The sequence below is a fragment of the Callorhinus ursinus genome, unplaced genomic scaffold, assembly GCF_003265705.2.
Source record: "Callorhinus ursinus isolate GAN/ISIS: 27379988/994484 unplaced genomic scaffold, GSC_fseal_2.0 scaffold69, whole genome shotgun sequence".
NCBI lineage: Eukaryota > Metazoa > Chordata > Mammalia > Carnivora > Otariidae > Callorhinus > Callorhinus ursinus.
In genome coordinates, this window is record NW_027397131.1 from 5,902,716 (window position 1) to 5,925,065 (window position 22,350).

The following is a 22,350-nucleotide window of genomic DNA, read 5'->3' on the forward strand; positions in this document are numbered from 1 at the left end:
AACCTGAGAGTTTGTAACAGTTGCCTGTGGAATTCTTCCTTGGGTCTCTTTTTCATCACTTTAAAATCATCAGAGAAACAGAGTCAGGTATAATCTGGAATATCTCTAAGAAACACCTTCAACACATTAAAACAACTTCTGTCACTATTTCCTAACTATTGAACATATGATTTGGTTATAAATTGATACATTAAGATATTTTTATTGCCTTATGATGCAACCATTGCCGATACTGATTTACAGTATTAAAGTAGTAAATAGTTACCCGAATTCTAACTCGGGCAGATTCTACTCCTGCTGGTTGTCCTGCTATAGATACCTGCAAAAATAAGAAAATACAGAGTTAGATTTCAATTGAGCCCACATCTGCTTTTCCAGTCATCTACACCCTTGCCACTCAAAATGTCACCTAGGAAAAAACAGCATTGCCATTATCTGGGAGCTTGTTAAAAATGAAGGATCTCAGGCACCAACCCAGTCCTACTTAATCATAATTTGCATTTTATTGAGCTCCTTAGCTGATTTGTGTCAACTGATTTACATCAACCCCTGGACTTACCTAAAACTTCGCAGTCCCCATAATGCCATCCTGCCCACTTTATTATTTCTCTTGTTCACTGCATTTTCTATCTTTTGTTTAAACTCTGCATAGTGTATATCAAATCTGTACTGTGAATCACTATACAATGTTATTGCTGCAATAAGTACTCAAAATATTGAACTACTTCATTCTAGTTGGTTAAAAAAAAAAAAAATCTTTGCTCCAATACTATCTCCAGCTCTCTCCCGGGATCCCCTGGACTTTCCCATGATCCATCAACTAAAGAATTAATCTTGGCATGAGGGTAAAGGTGTGGGGCTCCAGCGCACTGTTCCTGATAGACTATACCCCATGCCATACCAATTGTCAAATATTTGGAATACTGCCCTTGCTTTCTTTATGTATGTGTCACTGTCACCATTAGTCCCCACAGAGAAAAGACTGTTATCTTACTCATCTTTGTGGTTGACAGTTTCTAGTACTGTGATTAGATTAGAGAGGAAACTTCCAAATAACACAAATAATACTATCTGATCTTCAGGTACTGAAAATGTATGGACAGGTGAGTTTCATTAGTTTTCAAACACAAAAATTAGAAAAATGTGTATAAACTAAAGAGAGACATAATTCAGTCAATGTGAGGAAGACGAGCACTTGGGCACTGCCTCTTCGAAGGTGATGTGGCACACCCTGCAGAACCACACGTATGATGCTATGGACAGAATCCCCACAGTGGACATGTGCTTGCAGTAGGCAAGGTTCCAGGTCCTTTCCTAACATAATGTTCTCTGGGCCTTGCCTCAGGGACTTCACTTTATGTTGCTGTCACATTTACAGTGCTCCCTCTCTTCTACAACCATTTAGAGATGAAAAGTTTATAGCCTACCTACAAGTCATCTCTTTAAAAAAGTAGAGCACCTTCAGTCTACTTGGAAAGAGACATACATTCTTTTTTATTTTTATTTTTTGAGTCTAGTTGACACATAATGTTACATTAGTTTCAGGTGTACAACATAGTGATTTGACAACTCTGTAAGTTACGACATGCTCACCATTGCTATTCCAATACCACTGGCTATCTTCTCTATGCTGGGCCTTTTATTCCCATGACTTATTCGTCTCATAACCGGGAGCCTGTACCTCCCACTCCCCTTCAACCATGCTGCCCATCTCCCCACCACCCTCTCCTCTGGAAACCATCGGTTTGTTCTCTGCATTTATAGGTCTGCTTCTGCTTTTTGTTTATTCATTTGATTTTTTTTAGATTCCACATATTAGTAAGATCATAGGGTATGGATAGCCAGTTTGGATTTCCGGAAGCTTAAGTGGCAGAGCCCGTGGGAGGGCCCCTAAGCACTGAGTTCACAGATAGGAAAAGATGGCAGAGGAGTAGGGGACCCTATTCCAACCAGTCCCCAGAATTGAGCTGGATATCTACCAGACCACTCTGAACACCCAATAAAACAGCCTGAGCTGTAAGAAGATAGATCTGGATCTCCACAAACAGAATATGGCAGGCAGTTAATTTCAAGGTTCGAAGCAGGGAGCCATGATCCCGCAGGCAGATATCGGAGGATAAACAGCAGTGGGAGGGAGCGTGGCCATGGGGATCCTACACCGCTGGTGAGCGACAGCCTCCCACGCTGGGGACGGGGCACAGACTCGCAGACCAGTAGCGGCAGGGAAAGGACTTTAGGGCAGTCCCCCGAATGGAAACCAGAGAAGCAGAGCTGCACATGCAAACTGGGGGCAGCTGGCAGTTTTAGAAGCACAAAGGGCAGAGACGTGCCCCAACCTGGAGGTGAGGACTGGGAGTGCTGCTGAGGGGCACACAACCCAGGACACTGCAGTTTATAGCAGCACAGACAGAGACGAAGATAGTATGGCCTGGAGAGCTCACTGAAGAACAGACTGCGATCTTTCTGCTCTGAGGCAGAGGGTTGGAAACAGTCTCTTCTGCTCTGACTCTCGGAAGAAACGCGGAAAGCCGCCAGAGAACAAAAGCCCCCCAAAACTGGTTTTCACTCAGCCTACCCCCCGCCACAGGGGGCAGGGCACTTCTGCCCAAACAGGGCTGCCTGAGTAACAGCACAGCAGGCGCCTCCCCCAAAAGACAGGCTGGGAAAACAAGAGGCCAGCAACCCTAAGGTCCCTAGAAAACAGGTGCATCTTGCTTGGGTTGTGATCAATAATTTGGACTCTATACATTCCCTAAACCACCCCTCAACAGAATGACTAGGAGGAGGAACCCCCAAAATAGGAAAAGACTCAGAGACTATGACTTATGCCACAGATTTACAAAAGGATTCACATATAACCAAGATGTCAGAGATGGAATTCAGGCTAATAATTGTGAAGACAATAGCTAGAATGGAGAAATCAATTAATGGCAACATAGAGTCTCTAAGGGCAGAAATGAAAGCTGAATTGGCAGAACTTAAAAATACTATCAATGAGATCCAATCTAATCTAGATAATCTAACAGCTAGGGTAAGCAAGGCAGAAGAACGAATTAGTGACCTAGAAGGCCAATTAATAGACAAAAAGGGAAAAGAGGAGGTCAGGGAAAAACAACTCCGAATCCATGAAAATAGAACCAGAGAAATAAGTGACACCATGAAATGTTCCAATGTCAGAATTATGGATCTAAGGGGGTGGAGAGAGGACTAGAAGATATATTTGAGCAAATCATAGCTGAGAACTTCCTTAATCTGGGGAATGAAACAAACATTCATGTCCTAGAGGCAGAGAGAACCCCTCCCAAGATCAAGGAAAACAGGCCAACACCCTGGCATGTAACAGTAAAACTCGCAAACCTTAGAACCAAGGAAACCATCTTAAGGGCAGTTAGGGGGAAGAGATTCCTTATGTAGAGAGGGAAGAACATCAGAATAACATCAGGCCTATCCACAGAGACCTGGCAAGCCAGAAAGGCCTGGCAAGACATATTCAGGGTACTAAACAAGAAGAACATGCAGCCAAGAATACTTTATCCGGCAAGGCTGTCATTTAGAATGGAAGGAGAGATGCAGAGCTTCCAAGACCAGCAGAAACTGAAAGAGTATGTGACCACTAAGCTGGCCCTGCAAGAAATATTAAGGGGGGGCTCTATAAAAGGAGAAAGACCCCAAGAGTGATACAGAAAAGAAATTCACAGGGACAATCTATAAAAACAAGGTCTTCACAGGCAACATGATGACAATTAATTCATATCTTTCAATAATACCTCTCAACGTGAACAGCCTAAATGCTCCCATAAAACGGCACAGGGTTGCAGATTGGATAAAAAGATAGGACCCATCCAAATGTTGTCTACAAGAGACTCATTTTGAACCTAAAGATACATCCAGACTGAAAGTGAAGCGATAGAGATCCATCTTCCATGCCAGCAGACCTCAAAAGAAAGCTGGGGTAGCAATTCTTATATCAGACAAATTAGATTTTGTTTTAAGATGTTTTTATTTTTTTGACAGAGAGAGAGAGAGACAGCGAGAGAGGGAACAAAAGCAAGGGGAGTGAGAGAGGGAGAAGCAGGCTTTCCATGGAGCAGGGAGCCTGATGCGGGGCTCGGTTCCAGGACCCTGGGATCATGACCTGAGCCGAAGGCAGACACTTAACGACTGAGCCACCCAGGCACCCCCAGACAAATTACATTTTAAACTAAAGACTGTAGTTAGAGACACAGAAAGACACTATATCATTCTTAAAGGGTCTATCCAACAAGAAGATCTAATGATTGTAAATATCTATGCCCCCAATATGGGAGCAGTCATCAGCATAAGCCAACTGTTAACCAAAATAGTCATATTGATAACAAAATGTTAATTGTGGGAGACCTCAGTACTCCACTCTCAGCAATAGACAGATCATCTAAGCAGAAAATCAACAAAGAAACAAGAGCTTTGAATGATACACTGGACCAGATGGACCTCATAGGTATATACAGAACATTCCACCCTAAAATAACAGAATACTCATTCTTCTTTAGTGCACATGGAACTTTCTCCAGAATAGACCACATACTAGGTCACAAATCAGGTCTCAACCGATACCAAAAGACTGAGATTATTCCTTGTATATTCTCAGACCATAATGCTTTAAAATGAACTCAATCACAAGAAAAAATTTGGAAGAAATTCAAACACTTGGAAGCTAAAGACCACTCTGCTCAAGAATGTTTGGGTCAACCAGGAAATCAAAGAAGAACTTAAACAATTCATGGAAACCAATGAGAATGAAAACACATTGGTCCAAAACCTATGGGATACTGCACAGGCGGTCCTAAGGTGGAAATACATACCCATCCAAGCCTCCCTCAAAAAATTAGAAAAGTCCCGAATTCACCAACTAATTCTACACCTTAAAGAACTAGAGAAAAAGCAACAAATGATGCCTAAGGCATGAATTAGAAATAATTAAGATCAGAGCAGAGATCAATGAATTAGAAACCAGAAACACAGTAGGTCAGATCAACGAAACTCAAAGCTGTTCTTTGAAAGAATTAATAAGATTGATAAACCACTGGCCAGACTTATCCAAAAGAAAAGAGAAAGGACCCAAATTAATAAAATTATGAATGAAAGGGGAGAGATCACGACTAACACCAAGAAAATAGAAACAACTATTAGAAATTATTATCAACAACTATATGCCAATAAACTGAGCAAGCTGGATGAAATGGATGCCTTCCAGGAAACCTATAAACTCCCAAGACTGAAACAGGAAGAAATTGACAACCTGACTAGGCCAATAACCAGTAACGAGATTGAAGCAGTGATCAAAAACCTCCCAAAAAACAAGAGTCCAGGGCCTGATGGATTCCCTGGGGAATTCTACCAAACATTCAAAGAAGAAATAATACCTATTCTCCTGAAGCTGTTTCAAAAAATAGAAACAGAAGGAAAGCTTCCAGACTCATTCTATGAGGCCAGCATTACCTTAATCCCTAAACCAGGCAAAAACCCCATCAAAAAGGAGAATTTCAAACAGATATCACTGATGAATATGGATTCCAAAATCCTCAACAAAATCCTAGCTAACAGGATCCAACAATACATTAAAAGAATCATCCACCATGACCAAATGGGATTTATCCCCAGGATGCAAGGGTGGTTCAACATTTCCAAATCAATCAATGTGATAGAACACATTAATAAGAGGAGAGAGAAGAACCATATGGTCCTCTCAATTGATACAGAAAAAGCATTTGACAAAATACAGCATCCTTTCCTGATTAAAACTCTTCACAGAGCATAGGGATAGAAGGAACATTCCTCAAGTTCATAAAATCCATCTATGAAAAACCCACAGTGAATGTCATCCTCAATGGGGAAAAGCTGAGAGCCTTTCCCTTAAGATCAGGAACACATCAAGGATGCCCACTCTTGCCACTACTGTTCAACATAGTACTAGAAATCCTAGCAACAGCAATGAGACAACAAAAAGAAATAAAAGTTATCCAAATTGGCAAAGAAGAAGTCAAACTCTCTCTTTTCGCAGATGACATGATACTTTATGTGGAAAACCCAAAAGATTCCACCCCTAAATTACTAGAACTCATACAGCAATTCAGTAATGTGGCAGAATACAAAATCAATGCACAGAAATCAGTTGCTTTCTTATATACTAACAATGCAACTGTAGAAAGAGAAATTAGAGAAATGATTCCATTTACAATAGCACCAAAAACTATAAGATATCTCGGAATAAACCTAACCAAAGAGGTAAAGGATCTATACTCTAGGAACTACAGAACAGTCATGAAAGAAATTGAAGATGACACAAAAAGATGGAAAAACATTCCATGCTCATGGATTGGAAGAACAAACATTGTCAAAATGTCTATGCTATCCAGAACAATCTATACCTTCAATGCCATCCCGATCAAAATTCCAATGACATTTTTCAAAGTGCTGGAACAAACAATCCTAAAATCTGCATGGAATCAGAAAAGACCCCGAATCGCCAAGGAAATGTTGAAAAAGAAAAACAAAGCTGGGGGCTTCACGTTGCCCGATTTCAAGCTATATTCAAAGCAGTGATCACCAAGACAGTGTGGTACTGGCACAAAAACAGACATACAGACCAATGGAAAAGAATAAAGAGCCCAGATATGGACCCTCAACTCTATGGTCAAATAATCCTCGACAAAGCAGGACAAAATATGCAATGGAAAAAAGCCAGTCTCTTCAATAAATGGTGTTGGGAAAACTGGACAGCCACATGCAGAAAAATGAAACTGGACCATTCTCTAACACCATACACAATGATAAACTCAAAATGGATGAAAGACCTCAATGTGAGACAGGAATCCATCAAAATCCTAGAGGAGAAGGCAGTAACCTCTTTGACATCGGCCACAGCAACTTCTTTCAAGATACATCTCCAAAGGCTAATGAAACAAAAGCAAAAATGAACTTTGGGGACTTCATCAAAATAAAAAACTTCTGCAAAGCAAAGTAAATAGTCAATAAAACAAAGAGGCAACCCACAGAATGGAAGAAGATATTTGCAAATGACACTACAGATAAAGGGCTGGTATCCAAGATCTATAAAAAACTTCTCAAACTCAATACCCAAAAAACAAATAATCAAGTCAAAAAATGGGCAGAAGACATGAACAGACACTTCTCCAAAGAAGACATACAAATGGCTAACAGACACATGAAAAAATGTTCATCATTAGCCATCAGAGAAATTCAAATCAAAACCACGTTGAGATACCACCTTACACCAGTCAGAATGGCAAAAATTGACAAGGCAAGAAACAACAAATGTTGGAGAGGTTGTGGAGAAACGGGAACCCTCTTACACTGTTGGTGGGAATGCAAGTCGGTGCAGCCACTTTGGAAAACAGTGTGGAGGTGCCTCAAAAAATTAAAAATAGAGCTACCTGGGGCACTGGGTGGCTCAGTTGGTTAAGCGACTGCCTTCGGCTCAGGTCATGATCCCGGAGTCCCGGGATCGAGTCCTGCATTGGGCTCCCTGCTCAGCAGGGAGTCTGCTTCTCCCTCTGACCCTCCCCCCTCTCATGTGTTCCCTCTCCCTCTCATTCTTGCTCTCTCAAATAAATAAATAAATAAAATCTTAAAAAAAAATAGAGCTACCCTATGACCTAGCAATTGCACTCCTGGATATTTACCCCAAAGACACAGATGTAGTGAAAAGAAGGGCCATATACACCCCAATGTTCATAGCAGCAATGTCTACAATAGCCAAACTGTGGAAAGAGCCGAGATGCCCTTCAACAGATGAATGGATAAAGAAGATGTGGTCCATATATACAATGGAATATTACTCAGCCATCAGGAAGGATGAATACCCAACTTTTACATCAACATGGATGGGACTGGAGGAGATTATGCTAAGTGAAATAAGTCAAGCAGAGAAAGTCACTTATCATATGGTTTCACTTATTTATGGAACATAAGGAACAGCATGGAGGACATTAGGAGAAGGAAGGGAAAAATGAAGGGGGGAATTGGGGGGAGAGATGAACCATGAGAGACTATGGACTCTGAGAAACAATCTGAGGGTTTTAGAGGGGAGGGGGAGGAAGGGAGGGGTTAGCCCAGTGATGGGTATTAAGGAAGGAGGGCACGTACTGCATGGAGCACTGGGTGAATCATGGAACACTACATCAAAAACTAATGATGTATTATATAGCGACTAACATAACATAATAAAATAAAATTTAAAAAAAAGATCATATGGTATGTATGGTTATTTTTTTTTGCTTTCATCTCCCAAAAAAGATATGCATATGGAAAATTAAAGTTTTAATTTGTTCCATAACAGTTCATGCGAAAAGACAAAGCACCTGGTTGCTTTTTTCTGCTTGGTTATTCCTGTTGGAATCTGGAAAGTGGATGTGGCATCCTGTTTCCTCCATCACTTTTTTAATATTGTTGCCTCCTTTGCCAATTACATGGGAATGTTCTGTATGTGAAACATCCATCTTCAAGGTGACTCGATTGCTCTATATGGAAACAATGTATTAATTCTTGATGCATGATAAAGAAAGGAACAACTCTTTAAAACACTTTTTCTCCAAGGGAACAGCACTAACAAAAAGTGACCCTGTGGGAAATCTTACAGATTTCTTGGTAATGTCATCTTAATCTATAAACGTATACTTTCTATTTCTCTTTGGCTATAAAAAATAAATTTTCACTTTAAGACAAATTTGTCAGAAGAAATAGAAAGATATACTTTTTACCAAGATAACTTTTTGGAAAACAGCATTTAAATAAGGTCAGGCATAATTACAAATAAATTATTCAGTTTTTTCTTTAACAGACATGACTCATGAAACATTTAATTCAAATAACTAAAAACAGATGAAAATAATTACAAGATTGAATATATGTAGGTTAGTAGGAGTGTTGAACTGTGACAGAAATAAAAATAAAACTCAAAACTGAATAAGAAAGTATTTTTAAGCATTGTTTTCACACCTTGTCTATTACTGTAGGTCAAACTTTACAGAGCAGACCTGTTATTCTCAGTGATAGGAAGAATGAGGAAGGGCTAAGAAAGCACAGAGCTCCAGCAGTGACATGGCTTACTTAAACCACGACAAAGTGTAATATTAGTTATAATAAAGCAAAACGTAAAATTCTAAGACATAATGAATAATTGTGATCACATTAGAATCTGTGTACTTAATTTTGGGAAATTCAGTATTGTAAAATTATAAAGACATGAAATCTTTTCTCATTTGTAAGACTGATATAAAAATTCTTCAGTCCTCAGAAAGTAAAATTAACAAGTCAAAATACAACAAGATGTTAAAAATATCAATGGTTTTTAAATAGTCTTAATTCTTAAATTTTAAACTTATATCCATTAAATACTTTGATTTTTAAATTTAGTTCTTTTAGTTTAACATTTGAAGTACAGGAAAAAGATAATTCTTTTTGGGAAAAGATTCTAGAATATTTAATAACTGTAAGGTGAATAATTCTCAAAAATAAAAAAGAACAAGAAAAGAAAAAAAGAAGGAAGAGATTAGAAACCATTTCAATGAAATACCAGGTGGCAACACATAGTGGTTAAGAACCAAACAGCCTGGATTTAAATCCCACCTCTTCGTTTATTAGCTATTGGATTCTGGGCAAATTCCCTAATATCTCTGTGCTGAGTTGGTTACGAACATTAAACAAATTTGTAAGATGCTTATTAGCAAAGTGCCTGCCATATCGTATGTGATTTAGAAGTGTTTACCAGAATAAATTCTCACAAATGAGTATACATTTTTACACATCTAAATTTCCCTATTATCTCTCTAACCTATACCTGCAGAGAGAGAAAGAACTTACAAGAGAAAGGTGTCAAGTTTCATGCCATCATATACAACTATATAGAAGATCATTCTGGCATCATAAAGGCAAATATGCTAATTCTTCCAAACTTCATTACTTGCTTTATACTAATCAGTGTCAATGTCTCTTTCTGAAGATGGCATATACATACAAACACATACATATGTACTTATATGTACATACTCACACATGTGTGCATGTATGTATATATAATAATACTCATTTACCCAGCTTGAGAACCTATTCAAATTTTAAACAGAACTTTACATCCATTGTAGAATCATACATACTTATTTTAAAACCCACCATTACTTTCTCCTGGTTTTTCTTCTCCAAATGGTTCTTTTCATAACAGCACGAAGTAGCCCTTGCAGAGACAAGGTTCTTACATCTGAGTGTACTTAACATTCACTTACTTTTGTGTCTAAGACAGACATGATCATCTCCTTGGCCTCCTTAACATCTTCTTTCTTTCCAGAAACCTTAATATGGGGATCTATAAGAAATAAAAAACAAAGGACTCATATGAAACCCCCAAGCTCTTTGTTTTAAAATTGATGTTACAATATAAGAAAAGAGATTCCATAAGAAATTCAATATTTGATTCATTTTAGGTATGTTAACATTGTAATTAAAAGAGGAATATGGAAAATCCCCAAGTTGTACATTTTTCTGTGTGGCGTTTTCCCTTCTGAAAGCTTGTTAAACCATTTAACTGCAAAATAAGTTTATCATATAATTATATTTTAAACGAGTGAAGAATCTATAAATGCAATTTATTACTTACTACATTCTTGCTACATTCCAAGCCCTGATCTAAGGCTTTAAATGCATTAACTCATTTAATCTACCCCACAGCTTTGCAAGGTTGTTGCCAGAGGAAATTAAGGCACAGAGCAGTTTAGTAACTTGCCCTAGAAAACCACTCAGAGGCTCATTCATTATAATCCAATGTCTTCCAACTCTGGATCCACACTTTCAAACCATGTGATAATGTAATTCAGAAGGTATCTTTACACGTCAAGATTAACAGAATAAAACATTATCTTCATTCAGGAATATTTAATATTTATTCAGAATTAGCGTTAAATGACTACTATATATACATATAGTATACTACATATATTATTGATTACTGGCACAGAATGTTATAAAGGAAAACATTCATTCATTCATTCATTCACAGCAAGTATTTTCTGAACCTCTACTATGTACCAGGCACTATTCTAGGGGCTGGAGTTTATATCAGTAAAGAAAAAGACCCTTGTCCACATGGAGCTTACAGTCTTGTACAGGGAGACAAAAATGAATCAAATAAACAAATTATCATTTAATGTACTCGAACATAACTTATGAAAAGGAGAACAAGACAAAAGGATGAAGAGTACCAGCTGTGGGAGGGGGTCAGGGCATTAGGCCTCATTGAGAAAGTGAGGTCTGAGTAAAAGCTTAAAGGAGGTGAGGCAGTTCGTGAAGCTGGAATCCTCACAAGGAGGGAAACATCACAGCTCAAACTCCAGACGAGGATGTGTCTCTTCAGGTCTCTCGTCAGGTTTTCAAGTCTTCCCTGCAACAGCATGTTCTATTACCCCATGGGTCGGCCTGACAGAGACCAAGACCATTTGGGGTAAGCCAGAAGTTCTATACCATTAGCCTTGGTGATAAAGTGTTATCACTAAAGTGATAAAGCTGAATAACAGAGAGAGCATCGTCATCACCATCACTAGTGATGGCAACCTTACTGACTGCCTACAACACACCACCTTCTCTGCTGAGTCCTTCCTATACTGAACTACACTTCAGATTAGCAACAGGGTCAGGAAATGTTTGCTGAGCATTTTTTACAATTAACAAGCCATTCCAACTGAGTCCTTCCAAACCATCAATTCTCTAGAATAAGACAAGAGAATTACCTGGTGGGAATTTTATCAAATTACACATACTCCCCTGATATTGTGACTTACCTATCCCCATGCAACAGTCCATTTGAAAATCAATGCCATGAAGAGCATGTCATATTCATAAGGTAAAAATGAGCAACTAAATAGAGAGAGGAAGAAAGGGAAGAAATGAGGGAGGGAGGGAGGGAGGAAACCCTGTCCTAAAGCTACAGGCTCTTAAGACCAGGACAGAGCAATCATAGTCAACAACAGTGCAGCACCAAGCTTCAGAGCTCAGGAATGCATCTGGCCTCCTGAGGAGACATCCCAGCAAGCTGTGCTTAATTTGAGTCAGTGCTGTCACCTCCAGCCAGCCCCCGTCCCCGCCCTCTGCAGACTGTCTCCTCGGAGCTGCCCCTGGACTCAGACTCTTCTCCTTACCGTGTTCTTTAACCCTCCTCTGATGCTGGCCATGTCACAGGGACACTGTGAAGACGAAAGATCCTAAGATTGGTTTAAACCTTCTAAAATGAAATGTCAGGTATTAGAGGTGACGGGCCTAAAAGTAGGGCAAAACGGATGTCAAACAACCTCAGGTCAGTATGGCATCATGTTCACATTGCTTACTCCTTAGTGCATCCTTACATGAACCTCTTTTCTCCTCTAAGATTTTCACCAACTTTAACATACTTATGTAAAAAAGCATTTTCTTCAATAATTCTTATTATATCCATTATAACTCCTCTAGGCAATATTTACATTACGAGCTATCTACATTCAAAGTTTTGATCCCTGCTATCTTTGACTTTGGTTTCAATTACTGTCAGCTGATCCTGACGTTAATCTCCACTGAAAATGCTTACTACTGGGGGATTAGAACCTGGCATTTCTCAAAACATACCTGATTGCACTCAAATGTAGCACTTGCTAAAATATACGTTCCTGGGTCTCCAGGATCCGGTAATTGGCATTTTGTTTGTTTCCCAAGTCATTTTTCAATCATGTATAGGACAGAACAGGTGAAACCACATAAAAAATATAATTGTAGTGTCTTATGTATCAGCCAAGTATATACAACATAAAATGGTTCTACAGGGGAAAAATGTATTTTCTTACAAAATAAATTAACAGTTAAGTATTGAGTGGTATGCTAATCTGAAAACCTATTACTTGTACAGGTTGGATAATCACATTAAAATTCCTATGCACTTATAGAGGGACAGGAAGCCTCAGATCCAATTTATGAAAGAATTTGATTTTCTACCATCTCAGTATCAAAAGAACAATAAAATAAAAAGCAAAAGCCGCAATGGAAAATACATTTTATTTCAAAGTGAAAGAGTGCCATCTAGTGACCTAAAAATATAAATTATCAATGGACATAGAGATAACACAACACACAGTCACCAACATGTAACATCAAGAAAATCTCCAGGACCCAAATCAGCACTTGTTTGGAAAATGGTTCTTTAAATAATCAAGTCTCATAAGTACAGAGAAAAACAATCACGACAATATTCTGGTTTAGATTGCTAATGTGGCCAATAATAGTGTCTTCCTCATTCCTTCCTTTGCCCTTGCTTAAAAGATACCTACAGGATGTGAGCCCTTATTCCAGGCTGAACTTAATGTGTTTATTTCAAACCCTGAAATTCAGTTCTTTATAGTCAATGAATGTTATATTTCACAATTTAAATGTATCCGTGCAAGGGGCTGAGGTTTTACTTAGGATTGGCTATATTAATAAACATAAGAGAATAGGGTCAGCTATGAAGGTGGCTGGAAGACAACAGAGTAATAAGGAATAAGTGTATAGTCTTCTTCCCCTGCCTCAAAATAACTGCTTTGGGGGACACCACCAATTTGGGCATGAAAGTTTTGAGATATTTGCTCTAAAAATAGTATCCAATGCTTTATAATCAACCCTCAAGCTCTCTAAATACAAGGATTGTCTTAATTGGTTTTAAAACTTCACAGTGCCAGACAAGTAGTAGATACCCATTAAACAGTAGGTGAATGGGCTGAAGGTGCCCCTATTTTTGGAAATGGCTACAGAGAAGGAGGAGATGGAAATCCATGCGAGAGCCTAAACTTCGTATCTAAGGTGGATCATATGTCCTGCACTTCCCAGAGCAGTTTTGACTTCAAATATTTTTAACTCACTACCTCTATAAAAATACAGAGAACTCTCAGATGTCCATCCAGATTTTTGATTTTTAGATTCCTGCCCTATCAATCTGTTCATATCTCTGTGGTGTAATCCTATGGAAGAGAGGAAGACCAGATGGTGATCCAACCTTCAATAAGTTATTATGAAGCTGTATGGACATGGGTAAGAAATGGGTATTTTATATGTGTATACTGCAAAAGAGCTAAACCTTTGAGCAAAAAAAGGTTTTTATGACTTCCATATGGAAATTCATAAGGAGTTGATAAGGCAACAATTGTTTTTATAAGAATACAGGCTAAAAACCATATTTTCAGTAAAGATATATATTTAAAAGGGTTGGTATGTTTATATGAACTTAAGTGAAGTTTAGTTATGGTTTTAAAAGATTATCTCTTGGTACTCTGGTTGTACTCTCTGGTTTCCCATCCTTGGAAACATTCCCATTCCTGGAAACATTAGTATAAATTTTTATTGCCTTTTCCTTCTCTCCGCAACCTTAAACCTCCTTTCCATTTCATTCCTATCCCACAGCAAAATCTACAGGAAAGACTTATGTCAGCCCTTTCATTGTATTTATTATGCTATAGAAAGTAATGGGTTATTGACATACGATGAATTTAAGCCATCATAGTTTCACCAATGATCTGTTGACAGCTACTTTCCTGTCTCCATGACTGAGTGTTGTTCCGAAAAGATTCAACACCAAAAAATCAAAGCAATGCTTTCATTCTCAGCAGGTTCTCTTGGAGAGAGAAAACAACAGAAAATCCCTTGTTTAACTAACCTAACTCCTCCCACCCACAACACCCAGAATAAAAGACATAATATTAGAGTTGCACTTTTGTTTACAGGGAAAAGTTCCATATCATGGCCTGAAATCAAGATGGCTTTGGTAAATTTTATGAATCTATATAAAACTGTCAAACTGGCCTCAAATCCATAGGAAGAGAGCAGTGGACAGAATTCACTTTCTTTTGGCTTGGAGCTCTCTTCACTTTTTATTTCAAGTTCTTCCTAAAAAGTCTTAGCCTTGAAAACCATCTAAGAGGAAGGACATTGGCTGGGGCTGGGTCCATCAACACTGTTAGAAGTGGTCAGCATTGACAGGCAGAGAGGCATCCCTAACTTCCTCTGAAATTCCCTACAACCACTGAGAATATATCCATAGCTAGCAAGTAGTTAGTTCCAAAGCAGTAATGGGCAATTTTTTTTTTTAATAAGAAGACTGACTGTAGGGTAAGGATTTTATCAAAAAGACAATATAAACCAAGACTCAGAAAAAGCCCTGGACATCTCACGGGTACTGGCCGACTTGGATCATATAAGGAAATGCTCTGAAAAGCCAGCAGATATCACACAGAATATATTAAAAGTTTTAATGACTGACTCTGCAATAGATTCCTTTCACATTGTGGGGGAAAATATATAGATTCCACAATTATGATAAGTTCTGAATCATAAGTAAGTCATAAACAAGATCTGTTACCTTGGAAAAGTCACTGCATCTCTGGAGTAGAGTTTCTTCAATGAGGGAGTTTGGTCAGAACATCATTATACTTTCAAATAAATGTAAATGTCTTTGGTGTGAAGCAGTACTATAACATTCTTAAATAAAACTACCCTCATAAATAACTTTATTTTCCAAGTTTTGGTATTTCATAAGTAGCTCACCTGAGACATCACAATCTAAATGTTTCCAAGAGCCTCAAACATTAGGCAGTAAACACAAATGTGTGAAATAGTGATCTGCCATGATCCATGACTGGCTTCAGAGACCATAGCTTGGGCTTTCCTCTTGTTTTGCACACTCCAAGAATGTGCAATTCTGCATCAATACAGATGAAATTCGGTATTCGCCCCACTGGCATTTCCTGAATAATGTGCTTGTAGGCACTAAACAAATGCAGGGGAAGCCACATATGGAGATGGAAGTCTCCTTCAAACCCTATCTGAACCGTGTCATGGTTCCAAATTAGATACCACCCAATCCATGTGCTGCTTCGATCACCGTTCCAGTAAGTTGGCAAGTCACTGCTGATCAACAAAGTTCATGGTCATGGGGCCATGGGCCATATTTTTCCTGTGAAACACAAGTTTCCTTCTGACCTCTTGAGAAATACTTTCTTTTTTAAACAAAAATCTTATATATAAGTCAAGTAACATACCGAGATCACATTTTTAAGTGAACGTATATACTTTAGCAAGAGATAGAGACAACCTGAACTAACTCATTAAATCTTACTGGAAATTATTTTAAAGAAATGAAACAGAATGACAATAAGTCAATGCACTTTAAGTGATTTTATAGCCAGTAATATAGACTCCAGATTCTTTCAAGGAATGCTCTTTGATGACAAGAATTCTAATAAACTGAGTTAGAATAAGAAAGTAAAGAGTATATTTGGAGAGTAGGTAGAAGAACCCAAGCTACAAATATTAAAGGCAAAATGTTCGTGAGCAGCTATAACACATCAGATATTACAATTGGATCAAGAAAAAAAACAAATCTACCTGTTGCAGGCATTCCCTAAACCAACTATGTTGCTTTAGAATAAGGCATAAAATAATCGTTATCTTATTTTAAAATAGAAAAAAATCTGCTTCTTAATAAATTAGAAGAGAAGGGGAATGAGAACAGAAAGAAATGCAAAAGCAAATATGTTTTATGTTATGTTAGTCACCATACATTACATCATTAGTTTTTGATGTAGTGTTCCACAATTCATTGTTTGCGTATAACACCCAGTGCTCCATTCAGTACGTGCCCTCCTTAATACCCATCACCAGGCTAACCCATCGCCCCACCCCCCTCCCCTCTAGAACCCTCAGTTTGTTTCTCAGAGTCCATAGTCCCTCATGGTTCATCTCTCCCTCCGATTCCCCCCCCTTTTTCCCTTCCTTTTCCTAATGTCCTCCATGCTGTTCCTTATGTTCCACAAATAAGTGAAACCATATGATAAGTGACTTTCTCTCCTTGACTTATTTCACTTAGCATAATAATAATAATCTCCTCCAGTCCCATCCACATTGATGTAAAAGTTGGGTATTCATCCCTTCTGATGGCTGAGTAATATTCCATTGTATATATGGACCACATCTTCTTTATCCATTCATCTTTTGAAGGGCATCTCAGCTCTTTCCACAGTTTGGCTATTGCAGACATTGCTGCTATGAACATTGGGGTGCATATGGCCCTTCTTTTCACTACATCTGTGTCTTTGGCGTAAATACCCAGGAGTGCAATTGCTGGGTCATAGGGTAGCTCTATTTTTAATTTTTTGAGGCACCTCCACACTGTTTTCCAAAGTGGCTGCACCGACTTGCATTCCCACCAACAGTGTAAGAGGGTTCCCCTTTCTCCACAACCTCTCCAACATTTGTTGTTTCTTGCCTTGTCAATTTTTGCCATTCTAACTGGTGTGTGTTTTAAAATAAAAAACCTATTTTTCATGAGAAAAAGATGTTTCCATTGTTACCCATAATCAGTTTACACACCACGATGCCCCAGGAATTCCTATCAAAATTCCATTTGGCAGAATGAAACTTAATACTCAACAGAGGAAGTATGTTCTTGACACGATAGTGGTATAAGTGACAGGAGCAAATCAAAAGATAGAAAGTATGACAAGTTCTTCAAGACGTTTCTCAGTTCAACTATTGGGCAATAATTGGAGATGAGGTGCCCTCATCACTATGGTAATGAGCACTTTTAGGCAGGTTTTTGCTGAATGAAAGGGTGCATTCACATACCAAGATGGAGCCAATGGACCCTTTATCACCTAGGTAGAAAAGAGCTATTACCCTTTGAAAATTCACAGCTAGCTAGAAGACACACAAGAACTTTTACTGATAGAATGCCAGTATCTCCAATATAATCAGCAATAAAAGCATTCAAAATATAGTGACAGTATGCTCTTCTAATTGTTGTGTCTTGTTTCAACTTTAGGAGGAAATAAGGGATGAGAGAGGGAAGGGGTAGATTGGGCACATGCCTCTTCTCTGTTAAGATCCCCATGTACCATATCAAAGCTGTTTATGTAGTCAGAAATAAGTTATATGGACTCAGCAAAAACTAGAAATAATTTCAGAGAAGAATAATGAAATGCAAACAAAGTATAAAGCAAAATCAAGGCATAACAGGTGAAATAATCAAGAACAGGTGGATTTTAGAAGTGTGAGAATTAGAAAAGAGTAAACTACCTTATCTTACAAACCACCTTATCTTACACATGTAAACTAAACACCAAGCATAACTGCAGAGTTGCTGTTCAGGCAGAAAGAGGGCAAGAAAAATCCAAAGCACAAGAGAAATCTAGCTTGGGAACATGGAGTGTGGAAAAAGAAAGCTAAAAACACAAAGCCTAACTCAATTAGTTTCTGAAGGCTTTTGGCATCCGAGCTTTATATTCCAGAGATAAAGACGAGGATTCTGGCAAGGGGGAGGAAAGGAAACTTATGTGCCAGGAGGAGATCTGGAATCGTCTGAATGATTTGTATGTTAACAATTCTACAGAAAGCATCGGCAGTGCTAGGTTCCCACAAGGGAGGCACATACATATGAGCTAGAGATGGACAGCTCCTGTCACAGTGGGAACAAAGCCCAAGACACAAGGCATGATAAAAACAGTAATGCAAGGACCCAGGATGAGGAAGGAGAACCCAAACTGAATGGAACAGGAGTCCCAGTCCCATACTCAGTGGTCCATCTGATGAAGTAGGGAGCATGGTGGCAGTGGGGACGGAGGTGTGTGCCAAGATAAAGCCTCCCCTGGACACTATACTGACGTAACAACAAGTTACGCAAGAATTTCGAGGAGCCAGAAGTGACTAATCGTCATTCCCTCTCCAAGGAATACTGATGTTCACAGTGTACATGGAAGGTCCCAGTGGTATTGCCTGTGGTCTAAACCCAAAGGGCTGTTATCTATGGCCAGGGCAGACTGTTCCTTTTACAACAGCTGGGACTTTTCGTGAAAAATCCTAACACAAAACTGTTGGCTGCCATTACCAAAAAGCAACCATGCATTTCAGGGTTCACACACTTCAGACAAAGTACCATCAACGAAGACCACATCATACAACATGCACAACCTGTTTGTTTTACTTCCAGCTTACTAAGAGAAGAAATTTAAAAACCAGAAATTCTGTCTTCTGAAGATATTTGAGGCACAATTAAGGATGTATGTAAGAAACAGCAAAACTCGTAGGAATTTAGTTCTAAAAGTAACTTGCCAGCCTGGGACTGGCATAAAAATTTTCCAACTTTTTCATCTTTGTTGTAAGATCTAGTGAGAAAGTTTCACAGATTGCACTGAAGAGCAGTTAATTAAGGGTCCGTGTGACTCTGGGTATTAAAGACTATTTCAAGCTTGTTCATGATATCAGGAAAGTTAGTAATTTTCATGAAAACTGAAAGTACCTAATGCTAAGTAAATGAGCCTTCAATTATTGGGAAAATGTCTATCTGCCAATCCTTTCTTCTTATTCCCGCTTCCTACAGACTAGCGGAAAAGCCATTAATTATTGTTTTTTTACACATCACACATAGTGAAGACAATTGTCATATCCCTTTCTTCCACTGTAACATTATTCTGTATGTTATTTGTTTCTTTCATACTTTTCTGAGAACTCTTTTGAGTAAGCTGGAACGAAGGATCTTAATCTCTCAGTCCTTAGAGATTTAGATCTTCTGGGGCAAAAAAATTATAAATTAAATTATCAAATAACTTCAAAATGGTCCTTTATTTTTCTTAATAAAAACATCTACAGTTACCTTGAGGTCTAACAGCTTTTAAATCAGGATTTCCCAAACATTTATCCAAAGGTAATACTCCTCTGCCCCAGCCCATAGCAATCACCATTCTACTTTCTCCCTTTAAGATTCTAAGTACTAATCGAAGTGGAATCATGCAGTATTTGTGAAATTGATCTTATTAAATAAATTTTTTTCTCTACAAAGAGCTCCTATAAATTAAAAACAAAAAGCTCCTATAAATTAAAAAAAGGAAAATAAGCAAAAGGCATGGATAAATGATTCAATAGAAAAATGGTCAAGAAATATATAAACTTGAATAAAGTTCAATCTTACTAAATAATTTTTTATTTTTAAAATTGGGGGGAAACTTTAAATTACAAGGCTAACAAGGATATAGTTAGGCAAACATACTTTTGATGGAAATAAAAAATGGTGCAAAATGCCTGGGGAGTAATGAGGTACTGGAAATATTCATAAAGAATCACAGTACCATCATTTTATTTTAAGGATACACATATAATGAGCAGAATATAAAGGAAAACAACCACTAGTGATTACTTTTAAGTAACAAGGTCTCAGGTAATTTTTATTTTATTTTATGCTTCAAGCTCTTCTGTATTTTCTACCATGAAAAAGTACACTTTTGGGGCACCTGGGTGGCTCAGTCATTAAGCGTCTGCCTTCGGCTCAGGTCGTGATCCCAGGGTCCTGGGATCGAGCCCCGCATCGGGCTCCCTGCTCAACGGGAAGCCTGCTTCTCCCTCTCCCCCTCCGCCTGCTTATGCTCCCTCTCTCACTATGCCTCTGTCAAATAAATAAATAAAATCTTTAAAAAAAAAAAGAAAAGAAAAAGTACAGTTTCATAATGTGGAAAAAATACTCGTACCTTAAAAGAAGATTATCTGTATCAGTAAAGTCCTGAGATCAAATCACATTCTTGTACTTTAAATCTTGTCAAAACTCCTTGTTTTCCAAGCACAGTGTTTTAAGAATTCCCTTAAAAATTTAGACCTTTAAAAATGTTAACGATAGGGCGCCTGGGTGGCTCGGTCGTTAAGTGTCTGCCTTTGGCTCAGGTCATGATCCCAGGGTCCTGGGATCGAGCCCTGCATCGGGCTCCCTGCTCTGTGAGAAGTCTGCTTCTCCCTCTCCCTCTGCCCTCTCCCCCTGCTCATACTCTCTCTTTCTCTCTATCTCTGTGTCTCAAATGAATAAATAAAATCTTTTAAAAAAAGTTAATGATAATGACAAATGTTTTCTCAATTTGAAAAGTTCCTTCTTTCTCATCTACAGTTCTCAGGCTTTTTGCCATGCAGTTTCTGAACTTTACCTCTCTTTACTTGGGCCATTACCCTGAATCTATTATCAATGTACTTTAGCTCTGGACACAGACTTCTCCAGTGAAAATGGAGTGAAACAGAATGACAGGGTTAACAGCAGTTGAAAGACATGGTTGGAACAGAGTCCAAATAGTCGGTGAAGACCATATGTTTATGGCCACCACTAACTATACATGGAATTCTTTTAAAACATTTATGGCCACATCTCTTTCTTTCTTCAGCAACTGTTTCCAAAATAAATGGAAACAAGAACAATCCTAGTAATGGGAGGACAGTGCTCTTTCTTGAAAGAATTCTCCAATGTCCCGACAAGCAAGGACATTTAGAAAAGCATCATTTACATATCATTCTCAGGGTGTGATTAAACCACCCATTAATATAAGTAAATAATAACCTCAAAGGTAGTGCCCTAATAACAAACAGTTTCACCAGGATTTGTCTTCTCAGCAGGGAAGTCCAAGAGTTGAGATTGTACCTGGTTATGCTCCATGAGCCGCTGCCCCAGGGCCATTCCCCATGGTTGGCTCTGCCCTGCTTTGTACCCAGGAAGCCAAACCAGCATCTCGGGCAGCAGCTGCACGGTTCCGTGGGCGCAACTCCACTGGGCACTCCCTTGCCACAGTCCCTTTCCATGGGGCTCCCAAATACTCTGTCCTCTTCTTGCCCCACAGCCTGTGGGGGATCACGGCTTCTGGCTCTTGCCAGTTTTTGTGCCTCATCTCCTGTTAGTAACTATTTGCTTGTCCTTTCACTTTGTCCTTCATTCGAGTTTATTTAAATCTTCTGGAGTTAATTCTGCTTTCTGTCAAACCAAGACTGCTAACACATTTTCCACCAATTCCTTTTCTTCTCTTGATGAGAAAATGTACAGGGGGCTGGGGGTGGTGAAGCACAGAAGCTCACATTCAACATCTGTGCTTGTCTCCTTTCTTTGTAAGGCACTAACTTTTACAGGTAGACGCCATGCCTTATACAGGTTACGAATAAAATTCCTTAGGTCTCAGCAGATACGTTTTTGAAAATATTGATTTCTTCTTGTTCAACACAAGTCAATTTCACAACTATAGTAGAGAACTGTGACACAGTTTTCTCTCCCTTCCTCCCCCCCATTCATCTCTCTGTCCTCCCTGATCCCAGAGGCTGTTATGCAAATATATTTTTATCATACAGTCATGTTTATTCTGGTATGTTACTGGAAGTATCTTGGCACCTTCAGATATTCCTTGATAAATGTGTTGTAATGTTTATAGGACCTTTGAGAAATATGTGTGGATTCAGCAGCATTTAAAAATTTCTTTAATATTTTCTTGGCTTCCATACAACTTTTTACCTCTAAAGGCA

General features: G+C 38.6%; 1 protein-coding gene across 5 annotated transcripts in view; it reads right to left on the reverse strand.

Annotated features, from left to right (window-relative positions):
* BICC1 (BicC family RNA binding protein 1) overlaps positions 1 to 22,350 on the reverse strand; it is a 293,760-nt gene that overhangs the window by 36,634 nt on the left and 234,776 nt on the right. For all 5 annotated transcript variants that reach the window (XM_073886239.1, XM_025850330.2, XM_073886238.1 and 2 more), the window contains exons 4-6: positions 10,281 to 10,360; positions 8,361 to 8,519; positions 266 to 319 (exon numbers count right to left, since the gene is read on the reverse strand). In XM_073886239.1, coding sequence (XP_073742340.1) covers positions 266 to 319; positions 8,361 to 8,519; positions 10,281 to 10,360 — 293 coding nt within the window. The remainder of the gene's footprint in view (positions 1 to 265; positions 320 to 8,360; positions 8,520 to 10,280; positions 10,361 to 22,350) is intronic.